Source organism: Ursus maritimus, unplaced genomic scaffold, assembly GCF_017311325.1.
Source record: "Ursus maritimus isolate PB19 unplaced genomic scaffold, ASM1731132v1 scaffold_3, whole genome shotgun sequence".
NCBI classification, from domain to species: domain Eukaryota; kingdom Metazoa; phylum Chordata; class Mammalia; order Carnivora; family Ursidae; genus Ursus; species Ursus maritimus.
The window spans coordinates 51,520,775-51,535,564 of NW_024425563.1; the positions used below are offsets into that span (position 1 = coordinate 51,520,775).

Consider the following 14,790-nt stretch of genomic DNA (forward strand, 5'->3'; position numbering starts at 1 on the left):
AAAAAAAAAAAAAAACGGTTTCAGCTATCAGGAAATATTTCTTCGATCCTTTCCTTTACATGTGGCTATCTCTTGAATTGGCTTTGCACTCCCAAGTCGTCTAGGTTCCTTTCTTTGAGCCTCTCTTCCTCACACCAAGGGAGGGGATGGGGATGAGGAAATGCCCACCTTTTCCATCAGCATCTGGAGCAGGACTTTGGTACTGAAGTACACAGAGTTGGCATTTTCCTTATCACCTTCATAGTTGGCCTGGAGGTATTTCAGGTGTACCTGAAACTCCAGAAGACCGGTAGCGATTCTTGTCAGGCAGGTGTCCTAAGAGGAAAGATGGGAAAATCAGTTATTACTAGGAAAATATAATCAATTTTAAAAGTTAAAATTGCTGCAAGTCAGCAACTTCTCCCCCTGCCCTTCCATGGAACTTCAAACACTTCTGAGCATTATATTTTGAGAAATCAGACAGTCTCAGATGGCCCCTTTTTAAATATCTGGACAGAGACATCACTTAATCAGTTTTACCCGAAGCCTGATAGATGCTGGAATTTGGCAAGGGGGTCCTTCTCTGATTCTCCCCTTAATATTCTCCCTTCTGGCTGTACTTCTGCCCTTGTCAATATTGGGCTGAAACCTCTTTTTATGGACTGTTCTGAAGTCAGTTCAGCGTATCCCACTGTCTGGAAGGAGAAGGGCGTAGAGAATGACCTCTACGGGGAGGGCAGACCTGGATCCTGTTAAGGGCAGCCAAGGAGGAAAAGGACCACCTTATCCAGGGTGAATTAGCTAAACCTGCTGAGGCTTCTAATGTTTGGCAGTTGTGAAAATCCCAACACTGAAGGGCTATCTCTAACCATGCCATTCAAAAATAAGTTGCCTTTAGAAAGATTTAAGTTGGACTCCTCATGAAATTTACATATGTTCTTTACATTGATCCCCTTCTTTGTTTTCTGACTTGTCTATATGTATACAGACACTGCATGTAAGAGGGAGAACTTTTGACAAAGGAGTAGCTAAAAGTAAATGTGATATGTTCATACCTGATTGAACCCAGATTGGAAGCATCCGTCCTTTTCTGCCAGTTTTGGAAGATGTAAGTTGTTTTCTGCCAGTGCCTCCTTGCTGTCTTCACACTTGTTATACTTGTCACACATCTGGGAAGGAATACCCGAACTGTTACATATAAGTGCCCCTAAAGCAAACACCACTAGAGGGCCGATTCGTGTTTTACCACGGCAGGAAGTTCTCTAGGAAAGTGAAGTCACACTGCATTAGCATCCAGGCAGGCAAGGTCTAGTGAAGGTGGGCACACTTGGGTTCAATGCTGGGCTCACCTATGACTTCACACCTGTTACCTATCCTGAGTCTGTGTCCCTATCTCTTCAAATTGGGGATAATGAAACTCTTCCCTTATAAGTTTTTTTGTGTGTGTGTGAAGATGAGACATAATATTTATGTAAAATATGTGGCTCATAGTAGGTACTTGATAAGTAACAGCAATTTTGACGATAATTGGGTGAACATAATTTGAGCTATATAATGTTCCAGCTAGAAGGACCTATGAGATCATCTAGTTCAATTTCATGATTTTACAGAGGGGGCCCAGAGATGGTAGGGAATTTGCCAAAGATCACAAAGCTGGTTCAGCAGAACCAGAACGAGATTTGGTTCAGGGCTCCCAATACTCTCTCCTGTGTTATTTCCTTTCCACCAAACAGAGCCAAACTATCTTACCTTTAAAGCTTTGGAGCTGCTGCAACCTACCTATGATTTTGCCGTTTGGGTGGGCTATCACATATGCATCTTATATGCCGGAAGGACTCTAGGGAGTCCCTAACCACTGAACTTCCATAACCTAAAAGTCCTGTGACTGTCCTGAGAAGCTCAACATTTATTTCAGGTGGCACTTGGTTAATCCTTCCAAAGTCCAAAAGACACAAAGAAGATTGATAGACCCTATTTTTTTGGTTAGGGATAAGGAAGTCCTGAGAGACAGTGAGGTCCAGCTCATGCCAAGTATGGAGCTGGGAATGGGCCAGGGGGCATGGATTTCAGCCCCATTGTATAATTTCCAGGAGGGAAAGGAACTCCCTGAGACCAGCAGCAGAAGAGAAGTACAGCAGAGTCTGCCCCTTCGGTCTGAAATCTGTACTGCCCCGGAACCCAGCAAAGACCTCCCAGTGCAGGAGCCCTTGTCCACATGCAGGAGCCCTTGTCCACATCCAGGGGCCAGGAGATGAATGCCCACACAGGCCCTTTATCCCCCTCAGTTGAGCCTACCCACCTCCTTTTTCAGTGCAGAGATTCTGCCGAGGATGTATTTAATGATTTCCATTTTGTCTGCAGAGATGAGTGGTGGTCTATTTGAGGTGGCCTCATCTTTGGGATCTCTTCCCAGGTGTCCCGGGGTAGGGAAAGCAGTAGCCATCACCAGGAGCAGCCCCAGGGAGAAGGCAACTGGACTGAAGGCGCCTGTGCCGGAGGCAAGGGAGAGCAGCCAGTGAGCAAACTGCACAGCTGGGGGAGCTGTGCTTCTGGCTGCTGGCCGCCTGCCAGCCCTCCCAGCCAACACACACCCCTCCCTTGGCCAGGCCCGGCTGCCAGGCGGCTCCAGGGCTAGGGATTTCCTTCACTTACTTGTGGAGAGGGAGTTCATAGCTGGGGTCCTGGAGGGCAGATGGAGCTCTCTTTCGTTCCTGGTGGGCTCGAGGGCAGAATGAGCCTCAGACATCCCCAGTCTCATATTTATTGGGGGTTGAGACTCTAATATTGAGACTCATGGGAAAATCCCACATTTGATAAATCTTTGTTGGAGGGTGGGGGTGGGGCCAGAGCGGGTGGGGCTGATTGGAAACCTTATTAAGATTGTGCAATGTGACGTCCTTTAGCATCACAGGAATCACAACCAGGGGGAAAAAGTGCCGCTTAGGTCATTACGACGGCTAGCGCTAAGAAGCAGGATCACTCTTCCTTTACTTTCTTTTCTGCTTTTTTATTTTTTTAAATCTACTTATTTATTTATTTATTTTTTAGTGACTCAGCATTTTGGCATGTCTTAAGAGGGAAAGTAAAGCTGAAGTCAAGCACGAAGTTTGGGGGGGGCAGGCAGGGCGAGAAGCTAAGGCTGACTATGATTAAAAAAATACTTTAATTACCAGTTTAACAGACTAGGGTTTAGTATTCCAGTTAATTCATATTTGTAAAAACCTAAGATGTTTTGACCTGAGCTTCCTCAGACCGCAACACAGCCCACTCGGCTGGGGTTACAAGTAAGATGCCACTAGGAGCCATCTGCAGGACTTCCCTTTCCTGGCTGTCTCCGCGCCCAGCTGTTGCAGACGGCCTGACTGCCCCCCAAATCTCGCACAGTTGTCCCCGGGAGCCTCCAGGCACCGTGTGCCATGCTCACGTGCACGACTCCTTTGTGCCACCATGTGGCATCTGCCAATTTCTTTCCCACCTCTTCCAGCCCACTTTAGCCAGGTCAGCCTCAGCCCTGCTCTCTTCCTGGGGCCCCCACTGAAGACTTGGATCTCTGTGCCAAGGGGTTTGCCTTGTCCTGCTGGCACTGTCCCCACTGCTGGCCACAGGGTGATCTTGCTCCTGAGGGGGAACCCTGAGGCGCCCAGGGTATTGTCTCTGCTGGAGACCTCCAGTTAGCGAGACCCACTTGGTTCAGGGCAGAAGTGGAGAGAATACCGCTTACCTCTTTGATGGGATGTCAAAGAAGGACCTCGTGACATTTTCTAGAGCTTGTGTTCATAGCTCCCTTCTGCTGTATGACTTGTCTTGAGTTCAGAGGCAGCTGGGAAGAAATTTGCTAACACAGACAAGGCTCTGAGGTTCTGAATCACGCCTGCCCCAGGTTTTCTTATTGGGTTGAGCCTGCACAGCTTGTACAGTTCCCTCTGCCCTTATAATGACGTCTCCTGCAGGAGGGTCCTTGGTCTCATGCAAATGGGCTCTAGACCAAGCTGCCCTACCAGTCTCCCAGACACCCAGGCAGCTCAGAAGATTGGCTCCAGGCTGAAACTAGGACCCTTGTACAGCATCAGAAAAAAAAAAAAAAAAAAAAAAGGAAAAGAAAAGAAAAAAGAAAAGAAAGAAGAAAGATTTACGAAACACTGTGTTATCATGATCAGCTCCTTTGGTTTGCAAAGATCTCATCAGGATTGTGAAAACAAGGACCTCTGCTAGGGTATTTAAAATATGAACTGATTTGCTCAAGTTTTGTTTTGTGAACAACACTTTAGGACTTGCCTGTTGGGGAAAGTGAGATCATCCATTCTTTCACTGACTTTCTAAACGGAGGCAGGTCCTGTGGCTGTAGTGGGGTTTTTTGTTTGAAAATGAAAATGGGAGAGGATGGGTGAATGTTTTCGCTCTTACTCTTCTTAGGTCTTGAGCAACCTAGACACCCCCAGCCGAGTCCTCTCTCCTGAACTGAATGAAGCCACCTCTGCTCGCCCCCCTGTGATGCATGCAATAGGCCTCTGTGGTGTGGGATTGCTTGTTCTCAGATATCTATGTTTTAGAAAATATTACTCAGTAAATTTCAAATACTTAGTGACTCAACAACATACAGATTTTTCTTTCCAATTAAAAGTTTTTAAAGGGGCTCCTAGGTGGCTCAGTTGGTTGAGTATCTGCCTTTGGCTCAGGTCATAATCTCAGGGTCCTGGATTGAGCCCCGTGTTGGGTTCCTACTTAGTGGGGAGCCTGCTTCTCCCTGTCCCACTCCCCCTGCTTGTGCTCTCTTTCTCTGTCAAATTAATTAATTAACAAAATCTTTGAAAAGATAAAAGGTTTTAAAGTAGGAAGTACACGTATCATGCACCCAAGCGTCCCTGACCCACAGTATTTTCAACTAAATCTCCATTACCCTAATCTGGGTAAGGTTTTCTTGGCTACCTAGGTACACACCTCTGGATTTACATGATTGGTTTATATACTGTACCCACATGCATTCACATTTGTACATAAATATACACACACTATAATTTCCCACTGCGTGGATGCCACGCGGGCAGTTCTCTACATCTTAGAGCACAGGCTTTTGAGTTGTACAGCATGAGTTTAAAGCCCAGCTCTGACACTGGCTGTATGATCTTGGCTAAGTTCGCCCAAGGATCTGTGCCCTTGTTTGCTCATCTAATAAAACTGGGATAATAGCAGTTTTTCCCATATCGCTGTTGTGAACACTGAAAGATGAAGTGTGAAAAATCCCTGGTACATAGTAATGTTACAGGATTTTCTCCGGTGCCTACTATTCTTGGTCACGCTGCTTCAAAGAATGAAGAGGTAGACCAGGCAGAGTGGTGGGCAGCAAAGCAAGGTCTATGGAGTGATGGCACAAAGCTCCCAAAGAGGGAGGGGACTCGAGAGAGTTGCCCCTGGAGTTTCTAAGTGTAGGGGTTTTTATGGGCTTGTTAGCAGGCTGTTTTAATCTGATTAACCCTCCCTGTGCCTGTCATCCTATCAGGTTTTTGTCATCTACTTATCACATGGGAAAGGGTGGAAGGCTCCTTCCAGGATAGTATTAGATCCTTTTAAGGGTGGTTTCCTCTTAGGGCGGGGGCCTGCCTTCCAACTATCCTTCATCAGTAACGCCGCAGGAAACACTTGATCTTTTAACATTCTGAACTCAGGGTCCCTGCCTTGGAGAGCTCCTTCAGCTCAGCTCTCTCATCCCAAATGTGGTCCTGCCTGCTATGAATGAGCCAGGCCGCTGTTCCAGTGATCAGCTGGTCTCCCAGTTATTTTTCCTCTGAAGAAATGAGATTCTGTGTTTTGTTGAAAATGCCTTTTGGCAAATGTGGAAAATGAAGAGAAAAAGTGGTTTCTCCTCTTTTTTGAGAACATTAAGATCCCCAAGCCTGGTCTCTCAATCTGGATACTGATCCCAGCTTGTGTTTTTCTCCTACACTATTTCCAAGGCTTTCTGCCAAGTGTTTTTATGACAGAAGCCCCCAGCCTTGCCTGTCCGTGGCCATCATCGTTCAAAGTCTTGAAAGTGGCCCTTTAGGGTGAGGGGGTCTGACTTGTGGGGATGGGAATGCACATGTATGGGGAGATTGGAGGATACTGTCTGCCACCTTGCACATTGCGAGCCTCTAAGATCTATGTTAGTATCAATGCCTTGGGCTGGCATTTGCTTGTGGGAGAAATGGGCTCTTTTTTGCTCCAAAGCACTAATGCAACATCTGTAACTCCACCATGACAGCTTCCTTTCTCTGGATCTCACCAGATCTTCCACTTGGAGAACTTATGCATCATATTTTAATATGTACAAATGACCAGGAAAGGTAATGCTGTCAGCATTTATTAATTAATAACCTCAATTGCTGGATTGCACCATAGCTGATTTGAAGTGACTGGCAGCTGAGACCAAGAGAGGCAGGACAAATGGGAACCTATGGGCAGGAAGAAGAGAAACCAAGTAGCTTTGCATCGTTTACCACCTTATCTAGGCTGTCTGGTCCTCTCTGTGCCCCTCAGAAAGCATGACTACTTTCCTACATGTTAGTGGGGACCAATTCAGAGAGTTCATCAATGCATTCAAGGTGAAGGAGAAAAAGTAACTTCTATTTGGCCTTAGGCTCTCAGGAGAAGAGGTGTTCTCCACATCTCACAGGTTAAAATATGGTGTTGTGCTCTCTGTCTTTATTTATTTATTTAGATTTTTAAAATTTATTTGACAGAGAGCACAAGCAGGGGGAGTGGCAGGCAGAGGGAGAGGGAGAAGCAGGTTTTCCACTGAGCAGGGAGCCCGACTTGGGGCTTGATCCCAGGACTCTGGGATCATGACCTGATCCAAAGGCAGACGCTTAACCGACTGAGCCACCAAGGCACCCCTGTCCTCTCTGTCTTTATTCCAGGGACTGGGGATGGGTGGGTCTGTGATCTAGTGAGAGGGAGTATCCCAAGAACAAAAGAGAAGTCACTGGGTACTAGGGAACTTGCAGTTGCTGTCAGAATGTAGTTTCACTTGTCACTAAGTCATAAGAAGTTTACAGACTGAAACAGTTGGTTAGTTAACAACTCCTTCTGAGGTTGGCTCCTGCTAAGTAGACACCAGGCCTGTAAGTCTCTGGGAAATGTCTGCTTTGGGAAAAGCGGTGGTATTACGCTGAGAGAGAATATGAGGGACATTTGGTATGTCTACTTGGAAAGGGCTGGCGGATCTTGGAGGACAGCCCCACCTAGAGACCAGAGCTCTGGACAGTTCCCAGCCTGGCCCAATCCCAGTCCTGGCCGTCACAGTTTCAACTCTGATGCCCGATTGTTGCTCCTGGTGACTTCTTGGTTTGGCCTCAGCTTTTCTGAGGGCAAAACTGTGCTGGGGTTGTGCCTAGCTTTCCCTAACCCAGGAAGGGGGCACATCGGCCTGCCCGGTGCTGATCCCAAACTGCACATGGAGGTCAATGAGGAGGCCCTCATTGTTTTGCTATGGGTGTTTTGCCTTGATACCTTCCCCTACTGAATTGGAAAATCCCAGGCATTTTAGGAGGGAAGTGGCCTCTCTTGGGGCCACAATGTAGACTCCCCTTGCCTTGGGGACCGCCCCCCTTCTCACGTCCCCTTTCCTCTGGTCTCCAAGCCTAGAAGAGAGTGGTTGGATTTCCTGATGTTAATAAACCAGCTGCTCTGAAGCCGATTGGTTTGGTGATGAGAACTTGCTTTGCTGATTCTGAAGGAGCCCCATTGGCCCTGTGCCCTGGGGCTGGGGAGGTCACTCAGGCTCAGTTTCAGTGCTTCATCTCTTCTCCATCTGTGGGGTAGGCCTTCTGTGTCGGTGGCTTATGGTTCTGCTTTATAATTAGGAAACGTCAAGTTGTCAGCAAGGAGCACTGAGTTAATTTATTCTCACGAGTCATTTGAACCATCTTTGGTTTCTCCAAAGGTCTCAGTTCTCTTGAGTTCAGTGTCATAGGGAGAAACTAAGCATGCAAAAGCATTGGCTGGTTCCTTCCACTCTTTCCCTCAAAATTAAGGTACTAAGAACCCATTTGAAAGCATCACATGTAATGGTAAGATCAGGGGATTCTGCTGGGCTGGCTATGACGTATTTCACCCCCTTTCTCTGCCCTTTTGCCTACTTATTTGCTGAAAAGAGAGTGTCTTTGTCTTTCTGAACTAAGCCTCATGTATGTTCTACTTAGCAAGCTGAATCTACGAAGGTAGGGAAAGTCTCTCTAGTCCTTATGGTAGAATAATTTCCATGATACACCTTGGACGTGTTGCACACTCTGATTCTGAGATGTTGGGGCTTATTATTCCTGAAGAAGGATAACCTGGATTAATTAAAAATATTACAGAAGAATTCAGATCCAGGTAAGCAAGTCAAAGAATCGTAAGTAATTTCTATTGAGCTATTGAGTTCTACATAACTATGTATGGGTGTGGTTGTATGCAGGGCAGAGCAGAATCCTTGACCAGAAGATCATAGCCATGGCTCCAGGAGGTGCTGCCCTCACTTGTAGGGGTGGCCTTCGAGGCCTGGGTTCCCAGGAAGCTGGGCTGGTGGTCCACTGTCATTTTGGTCTGCTGGACCTGTAGCTCCTCCTGTGTTGTGGGGTCTCCACAGTGGCCTGGGTCTGAGCACAGTATTGTGTCCCCCAAGGGCTCTGTGGGATTATGGCCCCATGTCTGCCATCTTGGAAGATGTTGCTTTCGTGCTACTTTGCTACAGGTGAAAGGTCGTGGCAGGAGGGAAGCCACGGCCTGCTGCACTAGTCACAACACGATGCACAAAATCATTTCCTGCACTCTGGCACTTGAAATTCTTCTGGTCACGCTTTTCTTGGGAGCTGATGAGCTTTTGAAAGGAGAGACTGCATTCCCATAGGTTTGTCTGGAGCCTTGGTACCTAAGCAATTGCTGCTAACTGCCTCAGATTCTCTTGTCCTTCGGGACAATCAGCAAAGAGGCTGTAATATATACTCCTTTCTCTGTGGTAAATTTGTTGACTGAGGCCCCAGTAAAGCTATTGAAGACAGCAGGTATATAAAATAGTCTGCAGCAGGTCAGGTGTGAGAAGAAATTTGGGTTCTGGGCTTTTTCCATCTGATATCGTGTGGCCGCTCTGTTGGCCAGGTTTGCGAAGACCCCTTTGGCCTTATTTTTTTTTTTTAAGATTTTAATTTATTTATTCGACAGAGATAGAGACAGCCAGCAAGAGAGGGGACACAAGCAGGGGGAGTGGGAGAGGAAGAAGCAGGCTCATAGCGGAGGAGCCTGATGTGGGGCTCGATCCCAGAACACTGGGATCACGCCCTGAGCCGAAGGCAGACGCTTAACCACTGTGCCACCCAGGAGCCCCCCCTTTGGCCTTCTTGACTTGTCTTAGATTTCAGGATTCAGAAGGAGGTTGGGGCTTTTTGCTACCAGCAAAAACTTTTGGCTGAATGTAAGATTTCCATGAATTAGGCTTGTCTTTTCATTGCATTGCTGAATCTTTGGTTTCTTGTGTTTCTTCAGTGTTGCTGCTGGCAGATATGAGCATGGGGATGATGAATAACGGGAGGTTTTGGGGCGAAGTGCTCTCTGATCTCAGGGATCCATTAGAGAGATACTCTCTAAATGTCCTCCTAGCTCCAATATTCAGTGATTCTGTGGATCTTCACTAACCATGCCTAATAATCCAGAGTCTATTCTTCATGGACTCTACACTGGGAAATAGTTCTTGGAAATCCAAAAATCTAATGCTGTCTTCCAGTTCACACCCAAGTGTGGCTGCTTCGGGAGCCTCCCATTTTGACATGCCTGGGATCATGGTGGCCACAGGCAGAATAAACTGATGTAGAAGATATCGAAGCCCAGACATTTCAATGCAAAGCAGTAGCAGATTTATTAGTTATCATACAAGCAGGAACAGATCAATATTCAAAATTTTAATTACTTTTAACTTCAAAAAGAATTACACAAGTAATACATAATCAATGTAGAAAATTGAGAAAATAGTGAAAGGCAAAAAGGAAAAAAATTGCAAAATTTTTAAATTTAATTCTCACTGAGTGATAATCATTGTTATGAGGTTGTAATCATCCTTATTAACCTTTCTATGTAGCTATACATATATAAATGTACGGGTAGAAAAATATCATACGTAGTGTGTTTTCTGCTTTTCCTTTTGATACTACTTTCTACGTATAAACATTCTGGGTAATTCTCTGAGTAGAGGTGATGTACATAATGGCTGCTGAGCAACCATCTCAGCATAAGACCAGGATGGACAGAGCCCAGGCAGAGGTGGTGTGATGGGGCTGGCTGGTTCAGCTCAAGATAGCCGGCTGTGCTCGTTTCTTCCCAGCTCTGCCTTTAGTGATTCCCACTGGCAAATACTACAAACCAGCTTCCCTACAAAGGGGTAGGGATACCAGTGGGCTCAAGGGAATAAAGGGATTTTTTGGAGGCAAAAATCAGTACAATCAAAGATTGGTGGTCATATGGGTTCTATTTAGGGAATGTAGGAAAAGCATGTATGAAAGGCATTATTTGCTCTTACACTTTAAAGGCAGTTGGCCATAAAGTTTTTTAAAGGAAAGAAATTGTTCTGGTCAAAGCGTGCTGCTGCTGTGTTCCAGAGTGAAGGGTGCAGTTTGTATGAACAGGTAGGCACAGGCTACCAGCTGAGTTGGGGGCACTCAGCATGTGCACAGGGCAGAATTTCTGTTCTACACAATTAGGTGTCCTTCAGTTTCCCCAGATACCGGCTCATGCCATAGAAGATCAGGGCAGAGGCTAGGCCCAGCTCTTGAGCCATGGCCGAGTTAGGGAAGGCAGACTTGGCTCCGTGAGAGAATTAGACACAGCTAGGCGGCAGCCCACAGGCTTAGTTGATTTCTGCTTTGTCACTGTGCCATTCAGACCGGACTGATGAATCAGGAGTCCAGCTTTGGGGTCCTTAGTGGACAGGATGAGGAGAGCCCTGAAGCATTCTTAGGGTCCCCAAAGGATTGCATCTTGGGTCATAAGGTTAGCTCTTAACTGTACCCAAATCACAAGGAATCACTTATCCTGCTGTTATTCTTGGCATTGTGTCTTAGTGTACTGCGTCCTCCTTTTGATTCATCTCCGTTACAGTTCTGTTGCATATTTCTAGGACATTACATTAGGAAAACAAACAGTGCCATTAAATCCAACCCCTGCCTCCTTCTAAGGGCACCCGCATGATGACAGGAACCTGGTTGATACTTGACTGCGTCATAGCCAAACTTCAGAATATTGAGTAAAATGTAAAACTCCCTGTTAGAAACTTGGTTCCATTTACATGGCACAGCTCCCAGGCAGACCACATGAGGCTCTATACTTCCCCCCCCGTCCCGCCCCCCCGTCCAAAGGATGTAAGTTTTCTCCTAACAGTTTCATCACAGGATAGAATGACATCTTGCGGATGCCATGACTTCTCTCAGTTCTGAGCTTCCATCAAGACTCAGACTGTGTGCCTTGGTCCTCCCGGAAGCTTTCGCTGACCCATTTCCAGGAATAGTGAGGGTTCCCCTCTGGGCTCTCCTGTGGCATCATGTGCTGTACTAATCAGTTTCTGGGCAGCGTCATGATGGCAGAGGCTCTCAAGCCGGACTGCCTGGGTTCAAATCCCTGTTCTGTCATTTCAAGCTATAGTCAGCTGTGAAGTTACTGAATATCCCAGCCTCGTTTTTCTCCTTTGTAAAATGAGGAGTAGCAATTACACCTTATATCATACAGTTGTTTGATATGAAATGCTTAGCACCCTGCCTGGCACATAGGAGAAGCCCAATAAACATTAAAATTGCTCTCTCTGCAATTGACTGAAAACTCCTTGAGGGCTCCATCTTCCAGTGTCAGTGAGCAGCAAGCACAGTTTTGAATGCTTACTGGATGCTTGGGGCTGATGAATGAATGAAAGGTGGGGTACCCTTTCAATTGACCTGTTGCAAATAATCACCAAGAGTTTAGAAATAGAAAATAGTTTAATACAAAAAATTTTCTTTGTGTGCATGCTTTTTTTGTAGGTCATATAAAATATTAAGCTCTCTTGATTTTCAAATTACCAAGACTGTAATGCTTTATTTAATAAATTTAAAAATATGTATGTATGTGTATTTATTCCATACTGCAGGCAGTACATTTTACTAAAAGAAGCATGGATTTCAGAGACAGACTTGGTTTAAATGCCAGCCGCATCATTTCCCGCTCTAATGGCTTTGGGCAAGGCTTCAAACCCCTGTGCCTGAAACTCCTCATTTGCAAACGGTGGCAAAGAAAACTTTCCTTCTGGGGTGGTTGTGAAAATTGAATGAAATCACAGCCATAAAGCACAGTTACTGGTATAGACAAAATTGTCAGCAGATGCTAATTTTTTTTAAGTTGTTTTATTACAGGTGGAGCAAGGGACAGAGAGGGGAAAAGAAGGGAAATAGAAGAGGAGCAAGGTAGACAAAGCATGAAGGAGAAAAACAGCTAAAAAAGAAATAGCCACCAAAAAATAAAGAAAGACCAAAAAAATGGCCTATAGATTCATTTTATTTAAAATACTGTATTTTTTTTTCCTTTTTGCATAGGTGACACATACCCATGGCACAAAATTTGCAGCGTACCAAAGGGTACTCACTGAAAAATTAAGTACTTGCACCCTGCCTGAGCTAACCAGTTGATCTCTTCAGGGGCAAGTACTTCCATGGGTTTTTTCCTTGTGATTCCTTCCAGAAATACTCCATACATTGATAAGCAAAATATTCCGACTCCCCACGATTTAGTTTTATTCTTCTGCGTAAGTGGGGGTGCACTAATGGCACTCTTCTGCAGCTTGCTTCCTCTGTTGCATGTGTTGCATATGAAAAGACCAGGTCTTTTCGGGACGTACAGCACTGCCTTCTTCCTTTCAGCCCTTGTATTCCATTTATTAACCCATCCCCCACTGATGGAATTTTAGGTTGTTTCCAATCTTTTGTTATTACAGATAAAACTACAATGAATAATTTCATCTGTGATTTCACACATGTGAGTGTATCAGTGGGATAGTTTCCTAGAAAAGTAGTTGCTTACTCAAAGGATACCGGCAACTTTGCTAGACAGATCGAGGTTGTACCAAGTTAACACTCCTGGCCAGAAGCGAGAACTCTTGTACCTCAGACTCTTGTCAGCACATAAGAGGATCAGGTTTGATCTTTGCCAGATTGTTGAGGGAAAAACATATCTCCATGTTATTTTAATTTGCATCTCTCTTATTATAAATAAGATAGAGTGTCTGGTCAAATATTTGAGAAAAAATTTTATTTCACTTTCCATGAACTCTATGTCATGTCATTTGAGTTTTTGTTGGTTATGGATCCTTTTTTTTAAAAGATTTTATTTATTTATTTATTTGAGAGAGAGAGAGGGAGAGTATGAGCGGGTGGGGGAGGAACAGAGGGAGAGGGAGAAGCAGACTCCCCGTTGAGCAGGGAGCCCATTGTGGGCTCAATTCCAGGACCCTGAGATCATGACCTGAGCCAAAAGCAGATGCTTAACTGACTGAGTCACCCAGATGCCCTATGTTGATCATTTTCATATTGACTTGAAGGAGCTCTTGATATACTCCAAAGGGTAAACTTCTGTTATTCATATGTATTTTTAGTTTAACATTCATGTTTCTATTAGCTTATAGTGGCTTTTTTTTTTTTTTCATGCAGAAAGTTTAGATTTCAATGAAGTAGACTTTATATCCTTTATATCCTTTCTCTTATGGCTTCTGGATTTTGTGACACACGTGAAAAGTCTTAGTCTACTCTGAATCAGGAGAATATTCTTATGTTTTCCTTGAGTATTCTTAAATGATAGGTTTTCAAAGTATTGAGCAAATACAGACTATGCTTGTCACACGACAAGATGAACTAGTCTTGTCCGTCATCCTGATATAAATGCTCACACACAGGAAAAAATGCAGGTCTTGCTGGAAGGTGGAATAAACAGTACTTTCCCCTCACTCTGTACTTTTCTTTGTTTTGCAGGTTTTCTTCGTTGATCATGTATTTGATCCCCAGAAAGACATTAATTATATAAAAATGTACTTCTACCTCCTTTAACCTTTTTAAAAGATATCCCTTGGTTCCTGGATCTTTTGGAATGCTAGTAATGCTGCCTGTTTTGCTTTGGAAACAGTCTGTCCGGCTTCCACCCTGAACAGCTTTGGCCCGGTCCTAGTGACTTCTTTGTTGTTAAATCCATAGGGAGCATTTTAGTGCTAATCTTACTTTTCCACGGTCAGATCTGAAGCTCCTGACCACGCCTTCCTGCTTGGCCTCCCTGCTTGTCCTCACTCCTTCTTGTGGCTGCTTCTCAGTCTGCTGTTCTAGCTGATCCCTCAGCTTGGTAATATTTGGGAGGGTTCCAGCACACTAGGTGCTCTAAATACTTTGCATAGATTATCTCATTTAGTCCTCATGCAGTTTTTCCATGGGAGCTATGATTATCAACCATATTTTTCAGCTGAGAAAATGAAGAATTAGAAAAGTTGAGAAACAAGTCCAAGAGTGCCCAGCTAGGGTAGAGCCAAGATTAGAACCCAGGGACTCTGTGCTCTTGACCACCCCTTTAAACTGTATATCTTATGAGCATGCTAACCTGTCCCAGGCACTTCTGTGCTTTCCATGGGCTGGCTGATCCCCGTGTGGCTTTACTTACCCTTTCTCTTTTACACATATGACTCCCAAGTGTGTGTCTGTAGCTCAGATCTCTCTTGCATTCTAGACTGACAGTCTAGATATTTTCAGTGTTTGGTGGACTCCCACAGACACCTTAGATTCAGCATGCCAGTATCTCCTAAGATGGTGT

The 14,790-nt window shown here is 45.0% G+C and overlaps 1 protein-coding gene and 1 long non-coding RNA gene across 5 annotated transcripts in view; one reads left to right on the plus strand and one right to left on the minus strand.

Annotated features, from left to right (window-relative positions):
• The window catches only part of IL6 (interleukin 6), a 4,349-nt gene extending 1,646 nt beyond the window's left edge, over positions 1-2,703 (minus strand). The window contains exons 1-4 of the mRNA XM_008686377.2: positions 2,632-2,703; positions 2,279-2,466; positions 1,035-1,148; positions 169-315 (exon numbers count right to left, since the gene is read on the minus strand). Coding sequence (XP_008684599.2) covers positions 169-315; positions 1,035-1,148; positions 2,279-2,466; positions 2,632-2,650 — 468 coding nt within the window. The 5' untranslated portion in view covers positions 2,651-2,703. The remainder of the gene's footprint in view (positions 1-168; positions 316-1,034; positions 1,149-2,278; positions 2,467-2,631) is intronic.
• The window catches only part of LOC103658869, a 195,488-nt gene that overhangs the window by 45,609 nt on the left and 135,089 nt on the right, over positions 1-14,790 (plus strand). The window lies entirely within an intron of this gene.